Source organism: Dipodomys ordii, unplaced genomic scaffold (genome assembly GCF_000151885.1).
Source record: "Dipodomys ordii isolate 6190 unplaced genomic scaffold, Dord_2.0 Scaffold102, whole genome shotgun sequence".
In the NCBI taxonomy this organism is placed as follows: domain Eukaryota; kingdom Metazoa; phylum Chordata; class Mammalia; order Rodentia; family Heteromyidae; genus Dipodomys; species Dipodomys ordii.
In genome coordinates, this window is record NW_012267318.1 from 1,701,413 (window position 1) to 1,716,554 (window position 15,142).

At 51.6% G+C, this 15,142-nt stretch overlaps 1 protein-coding gene across 1 annotated transcript; it reads right to left on the reverse strand.

The window, feature by feature from the left end:
- Positions 1–612: 612 nt before the first annotated feature.
- Cdx2 (caudal type homeobox 2) lies at positions 613–6,649 on the reverse strand. The gene is made up of 3 exons (XM_013027290.1): positions 5,731–6,649; positions 2,049–2,194; positions 613–936 (listed from the first exon to the last, which is right to left on the reverse strand). Exons 1-3 carry the CDS (start codon positions 6,269–6,271, stop codon positions 697–699), a joined length of 927 nt encoding a protein of 308 aa, XP_012882744.1. The 5' UTR covers positions 6,272–6,649; the 3' UTR covers positions 613–696.
- Positions 6,650–15,142: the final 8,493 nt, after the last annotated feature.

A 15,142-nucleotide genomic window follows, 5' to 3' on the forward strand; every position in this document is an offset into this window, starting at 1 on the left:
ATGTCAGGCCTGGAGTCCACAAACTTCCCCTCACACCACACACACACACACACACACACACACACACACACACACACACACACACACACACACACACACAGGCCAAGCCTTTCCTGGTCTGGGAAAAGAGAAGAAAGACACAGACCACCTGAGGGGTTCTTCAGTCTTTGGACAGCTTTCCTAGCCTAGCTGCCTCTGGCTTCTGCCTTTTAAATCCTGCCTGCCCCAGAGGTAGGAGAGCCAGCTGGTTCTCTCTGGAAGGCAGTGAACAGGAAACAGCCATCTTGATCCAAGTATTGCTGTTCCGGAGTCCATCTCCTCAGATCCAATCAGACGTGCTACCTGTGGATTTTGGAGAAGAGCTGGGAAGAAGAGGAGACTAAAAGCCTGGTCCCTATAGGCAGCCTAGGTAACACTTCTGCCAGTACCAAATCAAGTTCCACTGGTCACTTCCTGTACCCTCCTGGCAGCAAGAGTCAGACTGGAAAAAAAAAAAAAAGTACAAACTCTGGAGGATATCTTTCCCATGAGGCCCCAGTCCCATTTGTCTTTACTCCTAGTCCAGTTTTCAAGCTAGGCTTATTGGTGTACATTTGTGGGTGGGAGAGGACGGGTCTCTTCTGAAGATTCTAGCAAAGTCCATGCACTTCATGGCTCAGCCTGGAATTGCTCTTCTGCCCAGCAGATCACTGGGAGTCACTGGGTGACAGTGGGGTTTAACACACCCCCAGTTGGCCCCAAAACCCCAGGGACAGGGCCAGACACTGAGCCTTGTAGAGAAGACACTGGACTCAGTGGCTCCTGGATGCTTCTCAGGGGCCCGGGCTGCGGCTGGGGAGGCTGTGGCGGAGGTGGTGGGGGCTGCTGCTGCTGCTGTAATTTCTTCTTATTGATTTTCCTTTCTTTTGCTCTGCGGTTCTGAAACCAAATTTTTACCTAGAAGTGGCAACACAGAAGGTGGTAATAGTATGAAAGATAAAAAGACAGTTGTACCCACATCTTCCTTTCCAATGAAAGACACTCCCCCCCAACTCTTCTAGAAGTATTCAATGGTATCTCCCTAACAGCTAATTCTAGGGCATCTCCAAGCTGAGAATCATCTTACTCCTTCCTTGTTCCAGAAGGTTCTTTCCAAGGAACCTTTACTGGAAGTGTAGAAGAGTCCCAGGTCCTCCAGTTCCTCCCTCCGCAGCAGAAGGAGCTCAGTGCTGGCTTCACTTCCTTTTGACAACCTTTGGCCCCTCACAGCTACGCTGAAAAGCAATATTGCTCACCTTGGAGCTGGAAACCAGGTTTAATGTGGAGCTTCAAGCCAGTGAATTTACTCTTGTTTTGTCCTACACTATAGAGTGTTCATGAGCCAAGTTGTAGCCTTCTGTTTTTAATGAGTTAAGATTGGACCTTTATCACTCTTATTTTTCCTGCTGAGCACTAAGAGAATGCATCTATTTTAACAGGGCTTCCTTGGAATTCTGGATTAAAGCAACACTTTCAGCTTTTTCTAGCACCTCCCCAATTCTTTCAAAATAGAAAAAAAAAAGAGTCAGTAACAACAGTAAAGACAATCAGAGGTAAAAGGAACATAAGAAGAAGAAGAAGAAGAAAGCACCATACTATCCAGGCAATGGTAGTTTACCCCCTGTGATCCCAGCTACTCAGGAGACTGAGATCTAAGGGTCACAGTTCAAAGCCAATCTAGGGAGGAAAGTGTATCAGACTCTTATTTCCAATTCACCAGCAAAAAGCCAGAGGAGTGGAGCTATGGTTCAGGTGGTAGAGCTCCAGCCTTCAGCAGAAAAAGCCAAGTGAGAGCCTGAATCTGGGAGTTTAAGCCCCAGTACCAACAGCTCCCTCTCCTCACAGAATGGGGGGAGGGAAGGGAAGGGAAGAGAAAGGAAGGAAAGGAAAGGAAAGTTATATTCAAGGGGCAAATCTTCTCCTGTTCATTTGTCCGCAGAATTAAGCGGACCCTGCCCTTGACTTCCTAATTCTTCCCTCTAGACCTCCCCCAGGCCATAGCCAGGGGGGGTGAGCAAGGCAATTCCCACCTGCCTCTCAGAGAGTCCCAGTGTGGCCGCCAGCTCAGCCTTCCTCCGGATGGTAATGTAGCGACTGTAGTGAAACTCCTTCTCCAGTTCAAGCCGCTGGTGGTCTGTGTACACTACTCGGTATTTGTCTTTCGTCCTGGTTTTCACTGTGGAGGAAGAAGTTTGGGCTGAGAAAAAAAAAAAAAAACAACCTACAAAGTAACCCATCAGTCATAGGTAATGACAAACTTCCCTAACCCACAGGCCATTTCTCTTCCTCTACCACCCTGGGGGGCCAGGGTTTGGCTGGTTCCTGCTAAGTCTGACAAGACCCCAAACACACACACACACACACACACACACACACACACACACACACAAGGAACCTAGGGAGACAGAAGGAGGAAAGCTAAAATAGAGGCCACTAAATTAACCTAAGTGTTTTTTTTAAGAACTCAGAAAAAAAAAAACCTCTTAAATAGAGAAGATAGGCCTCTTCTGTGAACCAAATATAGTACCGGAATGTATTTAGCACTAAGAGCAGGGGCAGGGGACAAGGATAGTAACTAGAGACCTAGGAATACCTAGAAGGGCAGCCCACCCTAACAAGAACAGCTGGAGTTGGGTGTGTTGTGTGGGTGCGGGGGCTACTTTATGCGTTTTACTACAAATGGCAAGAGGGGTGTGGGTTCCCTCAAGTCACCAGAATTACCCCTCCTTCCACACCACATTCCTCCAGTGTTTTCTATGCTGACAGGTGCAAAATCCCTCCTGCTTGAGGATTCAAAAACCAAAACCAAAACCTGGGGAATCAGTTTTGGCCTGGGGCATCTTTTCATTTTTTTTCATTTAATTGGGCTTAAAACAAACACGCACCAAAAAACACCTATCCAGACTAGTGACCTATGATCGTGTGATTAAGAACACTATTAAATCTTGGATTAATTGTTTTATTGAAGGACCTTGACAAATAAATAGCATCGCTGCTGTTGGAGCAGGCCAAGCCTGGGTCTTGTGGGATCTGTCCTAGGTCAGCCCTTGGCTGAGGCCCGTGTCCGCAGGTGTTTTCTCCTGGGACTCTGTCCCACGTCTTGAGTGGTCCAGCAGATAGATGAACAGGTTGAGTAGCCCAGAGCCCCCCAGTACCCTCACCCCCACAGGAAGATCTGAGGAAGTTGGGAGTCGCCTGGAGGTGTTTAATGCCTGGCAGGCCGACTTTGTTCAGGTAAAAACCCTTTGCAAATCACAACAAAAGCGTCCTGGGAAGACACAGGCAGGATCACAGGGCGCTCCCCGCCAGCCTCTGAAAGGGGAACACAGCCACAAACAATGCCGGACAAGGCGATCTTATCAAAGAAAAGCCTTTTCAATGCCTTAATAACAACCGCATTCTGTTTGAATTACCACTACTGAGCAAATGGCGGCCAGGGCTTTCATCCCCCACCCCACCAGGCGCATTAACATAAACACAGCCAGGCAGGCGCATTTGAATGGAGCTGGGGCTCCGACCTCGGGTTGGCCGAGAGAGTGAGGAGAGCTAACGCGCCCCGAGCTCTCTACTCCGTGAGCGAGATCACCCACACCTTTCCCCATGAAATCCACTTGCTGCTGCCCCTGGCACTGTTCCTGGGTCCTGCCGACAGCCTAGGACGGAGCCCAGAGCTGGCCACTGGAGTGTGTGGAACTCGTGGAAGGCACCCTGAGAAGCAGGCGCAGGACAGATCGTCCCCAGAGAGGTGCTCGCCTCGGGGTGCTTTGGATCGGCCTTTACTTGGGTGCTGCCCTTTCAGTATCCTAGACGTACTGGGGCGGGGAGGGGGGGACCTAGGGGTGCCTTAAAACCCTCCCTCCTTAGGAGTTTGGAGGCGCCCCGCACCCTCTGGGAACCAAAGAGGGAGGCTGAAAGGAGGGATGAGAGGGACTTGTCAGAATTCATTATTGACTGCGAAAGTCACCACCCTCTTTCCGGGGCCCTAAAAAGAGACAATGGCTGGGCTGGGGAAGGTGTATATCAAAGCGGGCCAGGCCGCGGACCCTCCTCCCGCCCCCTGACAGATGACGCTCCGCAGAGGAGCCGGGCTCCGGCAGCCTCCGCACATTAACATCACAAGGGCGCCGGGCTCCGACGGCGGCCCTGCCACCCCGGCGGCGCGGGACTTCACAGCATCCTCTCATCTGCTGACCCCGCGGCCGGGGCTCTGGCAGCTCCGAGCCCCTCCCCCCCCAACCTGACCCCGGCCCCGCCACCACTTTCCCCTGACACGCAAAAGGTCTTCTCCAGGCCACCGGCCAACCCCTGCCAAGGGCGCCCCAGGCAGGCAGCATGGAGAGAAGGTTTCGGGGCGCTTTGGGCTGGGAGCGCGTCCGGCTGGGACAGCGATGCTGTCCTGGAAATGGAAACGACCCAACCCGAGCTCGGAGACCCAGCCGAGGCCTTCGGGTCCCACCGGGCCTGCTCCCGGCATGTGCGCAGTGACGCAGATGCCCATGGCCAGAGACAGCTCCCAACCGGCGCTCTGATTTATACGGTTGTAATTGGCTATAAACCTCGGCAGAGTGGTCATAACTTGCACGCCGCCCGAGTGGGCCAGCAAGGGGGAAAGCAAGCGAAGCGGAAGCACTAAGGGCTGGAGTCGTCCTCATGGAATAAAAATAAAAAGGGAACCCCAACAGGGCGCTCCTAGGGCACCTGTACCCCAGTTCCTCCAACCTCCACACACATCCCATGCCAGGGGCGCTGGAGCCCGCGGCTGGCAAACCTAGGGTCTTCACTGAAACATCTAGAGTCTTGCAAACACACAGAGACACAGACAGACAGACACACACACACAGAGGATCTTTGAAAGGAAGGTTCAAGAGAAATGACCCCTCTCTGGAGAAGCAGCTGAACTCGCAGTTTCTTCTCCCTGCCCTTGCCCTCTCGGCAGCTTCTCCCGCGGCTTCTGGACCCCGCAGCCTTCTAGCTTTTGCTTGCCAAGGAAAAAACAAAACATCCTCCTTGACAAACCAAAACCTGCTGGGACCCTCCAGGAGTCCCTCCTCCCTTAGCTCCTTCTCTTCCGCGCCAGCGGGCTCTCTGCTTTCCCCAGTGTCTCTGCTCCTCTGCTGCCTTCCGCCGCGATCCCTTCCTTCCAGAAGCTCCGACGGCCTCACTGGCCTCCAGCACAGCCTCACCCCACCCCCTACCCCATCCTTCAGGTCGCCGCCGTTGGGGGGGGGGCGGCTCAGATGGGGAGGGAGAGCTCGGAAGACAGTGTAGACACGACCTCGGGACAGGGGGCGGGCGGGGGGGGCGCTTGCTTCTCCTCCGCCGCCCGAAGCTGCGCAACGGGTGCGGGCGGAGGGAGGACGTGATGCGCTCCAGGCCCGCAGCGCTTACGCCGACGTAGCCGAGAACTTCCCAACGCGTTCCGGAGGTGGCGAAAGAGAAAGCCCTTCCTCGGCGTTAAACCTCATGAGCCTGGGCGTGAGACACCCCCCCCCACACACACACATATGTTCATTCATGGGAGCGATCACCAGTGAAGCCCCCCCGGGGGGGATGAGCAGAGCCCCCTGAATCTCTCCCTGCGCGCGCCCCGCCCCTCCTGCCTCCGAGGTCGCCGACGGCCCGGGATGCCCCGGTGAGCGGTGGCTGCGGGCAGCGGGCGGCCGCTCGGAGACTTCCCAGGGGCCTCCCGCGGGGCGCGGCCGCCGCTTTTACCTTGGCTCCCGAGGGACGGTTGCGCTGGCTTCCGCATCCACTCGCAAAGGTTCCGCCGCTGGCCGCTGGGGGACAGTTGTTCCGCGGCGGCTGGGGCGGCGGGCCCGGGAGGGCCGGGATTGAGCGACTGCAGCAATCCCGAGGCGCAGGAGGGCGCGGCGGCCGGATGGTGCGGGTGATGGTGCGGGTGGTGGTGAGGATGGTAATCGGCAGGGCTGCTGTAGCCCATGGCTGCGGCCGGGGAGCCCCCATTGAGGCCGTGGGCCACCGCGTTGGCTGCAGCCGCGGCGCCCCCCGGCGCGTAGCCGTTCCAGTCCTCGCGGAGCGGGGCGCCGTACGCAGCCGGCCAGGATGGCCCTGGGGACTGCGCGCTGTCCAAGTTGGCCGCCGCCGCGGCCGCGGCCGCCACGTGGTAACCACCGTAGTCCGGGTACTGCGGGGGGCTGACGAAGTTCTGCGGTGCCAGGTTGAGGCCGCCAGAGTGGCGCACGGAGCTGGGGTACATGCTCACGTCCTTGTCCAGGAGGTAGCTCACGTACATGGTGGCGAGGGACCGACAACACACTTCACCATTGCTGCCTGGGGACGCACGCTGAAGATCGGGGCGGGGTGGGGGGGGACGCGAAGGAATGTAATGGGGGGGTGGAATCAAGAAGCGGAGGGTGGCTGCACCCCAGCCCGCCGGTGCTCCGCTGGCTCCTTGGCTGCGCTTCTGCCTGCGAGGCGGTCCCTCCCTCTGGCCTGCCTCCTCCCTCCCTCTCTTTCTTCCTTCTTTCCTCCCACCTCCTTCCCACTCCGCGGCAGAGGCGGGGAAGACCCGCCACAGGCTGCCGCGCGGAGCCCCGAGCTGGCGGCCTTACGTGATTAACGAGTGTTTACAAGTCTCTATTAGTAATGACACAGACACCAATAGCTGGAGCCGTCGAGGCGCAGCGCGCACCGGCGCACAACCTCTGGAAACACGATTTGCATTTTAAAAGATAAGGGGGTGGGGAGGGGAGCTCGCGAGGAGGCAGTGACTTGATCTCAGCTAAATATTCAAACCTTTATTGTTAGGAGCTTCCTCCTACCAACCTGGGTGCACTTTAACCTCCAATCACAGGTTCAAAGAATGAAATCAAGAGACTTGCAAAAGCCTGGCGGGAGGAGAGAAAGCTATCTTGGTGGGAATCTGGGCTAAGAGACCCGAGTTGTTCTGTGTATGCATTCGAGGGGAAGGGGGCGGTCAAGAACCTTGGGTCCCTAAGGGAGGGGGGGTTGGGGGGGAGAAAAAGAAGAAAGCCATTGCTTTGATGAGGACATTTCTGACCAACCCAGGAGGTGACGACCGGAGCTCTAAGACCAGCGCCGATTGCTTCTCGCTCTGCGCTCGGGGCGGGAGGACAGCCGTCCCCCAAACAACTGACCCCGCTATTCATCTCATTGCTTGCTCAAGGAAATCACTCTCCCTTGGCAGAGAAAAAATAAATATACGACGCTCCAGCTTGAGGCTGCGTCCCTCAATCTATCCTCCAACCTGGATTTGAGTAAAATGAAAGCATTTCATGGGGGGGGGGGAGGAGAAAAAAGAAAAGAAAAAAAAAGAACAGAAAATCTTAACGATAAAACCAAAAAAGCTTGTGACAGAAGTCTAGGCATTGGTGAAGAGGCTGCGGGGGGGGGGGGTCCTTAGACTGTGGATCACTGTGTCTTGTCAGCTAGGAGCTACTTACACTACACAGGCTGTGTTCAGCTTGACAATTCAGGGACCTACACTTGTATGCATATTATACTTAGATGTAAATCTTAAAAGAAATCAAGGAAACAAAATGTCGAATTTCTAATAGCGCTCATAGGGATTTTTGTCTTCCAGCATACCTGTGTCTTTAAAACACTTGCGCCTTTACAGAGTCGAATGTTCTTCAATGGAATTTGCTTTTCATCTCTCGAGGAATGAAAAGGCAACCGGGGGGACTAGTATTAATAGTTGCTCATGTAAAGTTCTGCAAGGGCACAGGCTGAAGACAAAAATGCTTTTGGGTTTTGGAGAGCTGTGGCCAAGGGGTCCAGGATTGGTGGTGCCATTGTGTGGATTGGAATGGTGGAGCCGGGATTGGAAACGACCCCACAGGAGCACAGACTGTGAAATTAGGCTCCTGTTTAAACCCATTTCCACAGTCCTGGGAGGAAGCCTAAACTAACCATTTGCCTCCTCTTTGAGACCCAGTCTGAGTCACCCTGTTCACAAAGAATACCAGATGCCTTACCCCAAGCTGGGCAGCCTGACTTTGTTGCTCACGCTTATGACACAATCCAAGGGAGTTAGCAGTGTACTAGACACTTGCACTTGTACATTCTGATTAACAAGCACATCTCTCCATATCAGTCACCATCCCCTTCATCCTGTCATCTCTGGATCACTTTATCTTTCATCACACATCTCTCAGGATTGGGGACATCAGGTCTTCATTTTACAAGGTGACACCCACTAAGCTGCCCAATGCAGACAGACCAAACATTACCAGAACTAACCTAGGGCTGTCTGGTGCCTTCGATCCTTTGTGTTTTGTAAGTAAGAATTGAGGGGGGGTGTGTCTCTACCAAGAGGTGAGAAGCACCCTAGTTGCTTTTCTATAAGCCCCCCAAGGACCTGGAGGGAAGAGTTAAGTACCATCTCATCTCCCAGGAAATAAAATTGGAAATAAATTGCAAGCTCCATTAAGAGACCCAAATCAATAAGGAAAAGACAAAAGGGGGTGCTCAATGTCTGGGAGGTCACGTGGCGGGCATGGCAAACTTTCGATCCAGCAAACATCTTTCTCCTCTTCCTGAGACACAGTCCCCCTTTCCAACCCATTTCCTTAGAGCCCCCCTCCCAGGCTTGAGCTCTGAAAGCCCAGGCTGTGCTATATAGTCTGGGTCTTTGGAATGCTAGCATTCTTTGAAACAATTGCTTTATTAGGGACAGCCATTCCCTGGGCTCTGTGGTGGCCGCTTCCTGAGTTTTTATGGTCCAGGCTGTCAGCCACTGGCTAATTGTCCCCATTTTCCAGCTGTGTCACTGTGTTCTGCCCAGGAGAAAGGGTTCCAGCCTGCACATTGGCTTGCTTGCAGAGTTGCCATGCCCGGTTGGTCAAAAGGGGCCCCAGAACTGGCTGGACTGAGACTGGTTTGGGGTGCTTGAGCCTGAGAAAGGAAATGATGGTGAAAAACAATTGGTTTTCCTCATTGTAAAAACAGGCCTCCAGGAAGTGAATGAGAGGCAAGAAAGGATAACAGAAGGGGTGAATATGATCAAAGCGCATTATATGACTGTATATCTTAATAAAACCCATTAGTTGCCAGGGCACTGGTGACCCACGCCTGTAATCCTAGCTACTCCAGAGGCTGAGATCTGAGGATCTTGGTTCAAAGCCAATCTGGGTAGGAGATTCTTATCTCTTATTAACCTCCAGAAAACTGGAAGTGGTACTGTGGCTCAAAGTGGTAGAATACTATCCTTGAGCAAAGAGCTCAGGGTCCTGAGTTCAAGTCCCATAACCACACAAAAAAACAACAAACCATTACTTTGTGCACTTAATATAAACAACAACAAAAAGAAAAAAAACAAATCTTCCTGGAAGTAGAGTGAAATGTAGTCTTTACATTCCCATACATACATGCTGTTTGGTAAAGGGAAAGGAAATGGTAAATGATGGAGAATGATGTCTTTAGACAAGCTCCTTAGAGAGGAAGTCTGTCCCTCCATATCTGCCCTCCACTCTGAGCAGAGAAAGGCACTAATTAGGTCCTCCAAAGGGTGTATGGACACTTCTGACCTCCATAGAAGGAGGCATGATCCTAGGTGTCTTTTCACCCGGACAGCCTTGGCAGGTTGGCATATTGGTGGCTCTTGCCTATTCTCTTAAAGCTACCTCTAGACTGAGGCAGTCCTTCCAAGTCCTAAATGGAGGCCCCAGAGCAACCTGCACTATAATCCCAGGCAGGACTTTCCTAGCCTTGAGCCCAGGGTGCATGGCAGTTTTCTCAGAAGCATCTGGCCTGAACTAAGAAGCTCCAGGAGAACCAGGATAGCTATCTCCAATCCCAATGGTGGAAGCTGCCTTCCATACTGCATACCTCTGGATCTCTCACCTTTCTGATTCAGGGCCAGAGAAGCCTGCAGGGTATTACTGCTGTGGGAGAGGCAATATTGTTGGGGTAGGCTCAAGACTGGAATTAGGCTGGGACTACAACTATCTAGAGCCAACTTTTTAAGGACAGGAGAGAGAGGAAAGAAAGAGATTTCATAAAGTGACAGGAAGACTGCAGTGGCTGCCTGACCAGTTATCAAAGGGATGATGTATCTTTGTTACACACAGTATAGAGGCTATCCCACATTCCTTGAAGAGGGTCCAAGCTTCCAGGGTCCTGGCTGCTGGGCTGGGCTGGGACTGGGGAGGGGGGGAAGGGGGGGAAGGAGGCTGCCGGAAGGGGCAGACTGCTCTGGCAGGCAGATGAGACACTCCTTAAATCCATAGATCATTGACACAGCTCCCTCCCTGCTCAAAGGTCCCCAGTGTTTGCTCCAGCTAAGGAGCCCCTGCTCTGCCCAACAGTTGTGAGTCTTGGAAACTGGGGACTCTGTGACCCATCTAACACAGAGAAGGCTGACCTTCCTCCGCTTTAGCATGAAAATCCAATATGTGTGTGTGTGTGTGTGTGTGTGTGTGTGTGTGTGTGTGTGTGTGTGTGTGTGTATGCACGCGCTCATGACTGCAAGTCCTGAGGCTTGAACTCAGGGCCTGGGTATGATATTTGCTTTTTTTGCTCAAAGCTGGGATTCTACACCTTAATCCACAGTTTCACTGTGGCTTTATGGTGGTAATTGGACCTAAGAGTCTCACACAGTGTCTTGCCTGAACTGGCTTTGAACTAAGATGCTCAGATCTCAGCCTTCTCAGTAGCTAGGATTATAGACATGAGAGATATCAGCACCCTGGTGTTTATTTATCCACATAAACAACCCCTCCACAAACCCTCTTATTGCTCCTGGAATCCTCACTCTGATGACAGAGATCTATTCCCAGGATCACTAAGGAAGAGTGAGAAGGAAAACCATGTTTTCTGGTGAAATTATTCAGATTAGTAGTCTATTGGGCTGTGGAAAAAAAAACAACTGTCCAATCACTACTTAATGGGGAGGTTAGGGAATCTTTCAGCCATTCCACTCAATCGGCAATCCACTCACACAAAGAAAGACTCAATAATGGATGAGTTGACCCCAACAACCCTGCCTTGCCACAGCCCACTCAGCTAACATCCCGGGGAGGGAAATCAATACCACTGTCCTTTCTGCCAGGCCTCTCAAGAGTCCACCACCTGTCCAGTCCCTCAGGTCACAATGGAGTCCATCCTGATCAGCTCAGAGGAGCCACACGCAGCTGACCACAGCTGCCCTGGCTTCATTGGCAGAAGCAGATGTGGCCTTGTCTAGTCAGTGAAGAATGTTTTCCTCCCAAGCCCACTGGGAGTTTGACTCTCTAGATCTACCGAAGGAAAGGGAAAAGGTTTCTGAATTCATGGGAAACCATTGTGGACCTTGAGTTTGCCGCCGACGCTGAGATGCGCTAGCACAGAAGGAAACACATCCCTCTCATCCAGGGACTGCCCAGCTTCCTGATCCAAGGCAGGGAATGCCTTTTCTCCCCTGCTTTTGTATCCAAAATACATTCTCACACTCAGGAGGATCAAAGAAAATTATGGGCCTTTGGGGGAGGGGAGATGGGGGCGGAGTAAGGTTTAGGCATAGAAACTGCTTTTGCAGGGCTGGGAAGGTGGCTCAGTGGTAGAGCGCTTGCCTTGCATGCTCGAGGCCCTGGGTTCGATTCCACATAAGCAAAAACAAAAAAGCCGGAAGTGGAGCTGTGGCTCAGGTGGTAGAGCGCTAGCCTTGAGCTGAAGAGCTGAGGGACAGCACCCAGGCCCAGAGTTCAGGCCCCACGACCGGACCCCCCCCCCAAAAAAAAGAAACTGCTTTTGCAGCCAGCTACCACTGTGCTCACACCTGTCATCCTAGCTACTCAGGAGGCTGAGATCCAAGAATCACAGTTTGAAGCCAGCCTGGACAGTTTGCGAGAGCCTTTATCTCCATTTAGCCACCAAAAAGCCAGAAGTGGAGTCATGGGCTCAACTGGTAGTGCCAAAAAAGCAAGAAAGCTCAGGGACAGTGCTCAGGCATATATGCACATCCACATAAAAGAAATTGGTTTCACTCATTGAGTGAAAGTTCTGCAAATAGTAGTTGCCCATTTTGTTCCTTTGTTCTGAAATTAGCGTGTGTGGGCACTGTTTACACATTGTATAATGTACTCTAATTCTGTGTGAGAGGATGAGCAGAGACAATGGTTGTAATCCCAGGAGGGATGCAGTGAGGGGTATCATGGATTGGGGGATACCCCCCCCCCATTCAGGAGCTAAGGCTTACACTTCAAGATCACTTCCCAGGTAGTCACCAGCCAAACATGACTACAACCCTTCGACTTGGAGGGCCTTCAATGAACATTTGTTCACTCACCATTGTCTCCTATCTGGAATGACCTTTGTTTATCATATGAAAATCTGTTCTCAGGAAGCCCTGTAGAGTAGGTTTTCTGTGGTTGGTGAGGAAAGGAAGTCGGATGAAGGTTTCACTCTCAATTCATCAAGCCCATCAACAAGGCATTTTTCGTAGAAGGGAGTCTGGGGTCTTAGAGTCTGTGTAATAATGGAGAATCTGAGCCCCAGAGAGGTTAGGTAATTTTCCTAAGGTTCAACAGCTAGCTGTTCTAGTCTCCAATTAAATGAACTCTTATGTGTATGTTCTTAGCGACCCACAGGAGCCTGTACAGATGTTAATAATTACTATGGCTGTGGGTGCCACCCTGGAAACACATCCCAAACACAAAACCCCAGCCTACATGATTCAGGGACTCAGAACTCTCCACCCTTTCCCCTCCACCCAATAATACTGGAAAAAGAAGGTTCATGACTCCGACCACTTGTTACAATTCTGACTACGTTCTTTCTTTTAGCTACCTGTTAGCTATAGTTTTTCAATTTATCAAATGATTGATTTTTCAAAAATTCCACCCCAGAACTTTTTTCAAACTGACATTTAGTTATCTGCTTTTCTTTCTCCTTCCTTTATTTCTTTTCTTTTTGTGCCATTACTGGAGTTTGAAGTCAAGGCCTGAGCACAGTCCCTTATATTTTTTCCCTCAAGGTTGGTGCTCTGCCACTTGAGCCAGGCCTCTATTTCTGGTCTTTGGCAGGCTAATTAAAGTCTCATGAACTTTCCTGCCCAGGCTGGCTTCAAATCGTGATCCTCAAATCTCAGCCTCCTGAGTAGCTAGGATTATAGTCATGAACCACTAGTACTTGGCTCTATATACTTTTGTCCTAACTCTGAAAAGGAGTTGTTTTCTATATTTTTTGAGTCAAAAAACCAATATTCAGTGACTGATCCTGGAAACCTGTCCATTTAACATAAATAAAACTATGCCTAGGTTTTGTGATTTACACACACACACACACACACACACACACACACACACACATCCACCTTCAATTTCCTAGTAATATAGGTGACTGACAAGCTCAGGATTCCTCTTGAATTCCTAGCCTGAGCTGCAATCTCCCATTCTTTTTTTTTTTTTTTTAACAAGCTATACTGGCCTGCTGCGTGTTGGATATTTCTTTGTAAGGGCTTGGACACTCACCTAGCCTGCGTCCCCGCTCCCACCTGCTCTAGGTGTGTTTATTATTGGATTGTGGGGTGACAGACATTGAAATCAGCTTGCCACCCTCCAGTTCTTTCTAGCGTTATCCCTGGGTATCTTTTCGTTTTCTCTTCATTATGTATTATTATTATTATTTAAACGAATGAGGAAGAAAAGCCCTCGTTGTTCACCCTGTTGCAGTCCCTTCTGGGTGCTCTGAGGGGTGTGCGGGGGGCCGTCTCTTCCTAACCCCCCGCCATGGTTGGTGGGAGCGCTGTGGTCCAAATCCAGGGCCCCTTCTCTCCGGCAGCCTGAGCGCCGCAGGGCAAACACGAGGATGCGTTTGCGCCAGTCAATCGAAGGGCTCCAGAAGTGTGCGAGCCAAGATGTGGCCAAAGAAAACGGCCCTGCCATACTTCGGCGGCAGCCACAGGTGACTGGGCCGTGTGAGAAATGGCCTCGGTTCCTTGGTTCCGCTGGAAGAGGAAAGTAAAAGCCACCCAGGGCTTGAGCCCGCGTCCCGCGTCGCCCCCGGTGGTGGCGCATGATCGGCTTCCTTGGAAGAGCCCCAGGGCAACGAGCTCTCCGGCCCAACAGCTCCCCAGAAAGGGACAGATCTAGCAGGCTGCCCTTCCCTCCTCTTTCCCGCAGGAATAAACCATTTCCCGGAGAAGCTTTGCTACAGGATTGTGTAATTGGAGACGCCGCCGGTGCGGTGCCTTTGAGCTCCAGATCCCATCTACACTGGGGTTGAAAATACCGCGGGGAATCTCGCCCCGGTGGATTCTTCGCATCTTTGGTTGAACAAATTTACATAAAGAGCGTGGACTCTGCATTTGAGAGTCCATTTATCTAAGCATTGCATTCACCCCTCAGGGCTGGGTCAAGTACCTTTGAATATACGAGGTTCTTCAGAGTCTGAGGCCCAGCTTGGAGTATTTAGATTCTAGGTGTGTTTTTTTTTTTTAAACCATCTTCAGGGAACAGCAGGTTCTGCTGTGTGTTTGGAAATCCTCCAAATTAACATCAGTGAGAGGTCACATAGCCCCAGGCCCAGGGCACGGCCCCCTTTGCCTTCGGGGCCAAGAGTACAGGTCGCTAGCGCACCTGGAGGTCTACACCCAGAAGAGGCCCAGGACTCGGCGAGGGAGAGCAGACAGCCACCGTGGCACCTTTCCCCTGTCACCAGCTCCCCCCCCCCTTACAAGGACCCCGGGGGAGATGAAAGAGAGCTATAGATTCCTCTACTAAAGTTCTGGGTGCCCCAGGAGGGATTTGTTTCTATGTATAGACCATCATCTCCAGGACCAAGAGTGCCATGGAGAAGCTCTTTATGGAAAAGAAAGATTTGATTTTTCCCCCCCTAAAACTAAAAGTTTTGCTTTGTTTGGCTTTTGTGTTTTGCTTTTGTAACTAACCTGAGCAAGATGGAATACTCACCGGAGTGTTCGACTTCAACAGATCCAACCCTGCCATGACTTCCCACCTCAGATGGTTTGATTTTTGTTGATGTTGTTTGTCTAACCGAAACATGCGTAGTATTTATTGGGGGGGGGGCTCTTTTGTGTGTCTGAGAGAGACAGACAGAGATGGAGGCTGAGAGAATGGGAAGGAGACAGAGAACATGGGAAAGTGGTAAGCTACTCCTGCAAGCTGACTTGCTTTACCAGCCCCGGCTATTTGCTGCAGCGGGT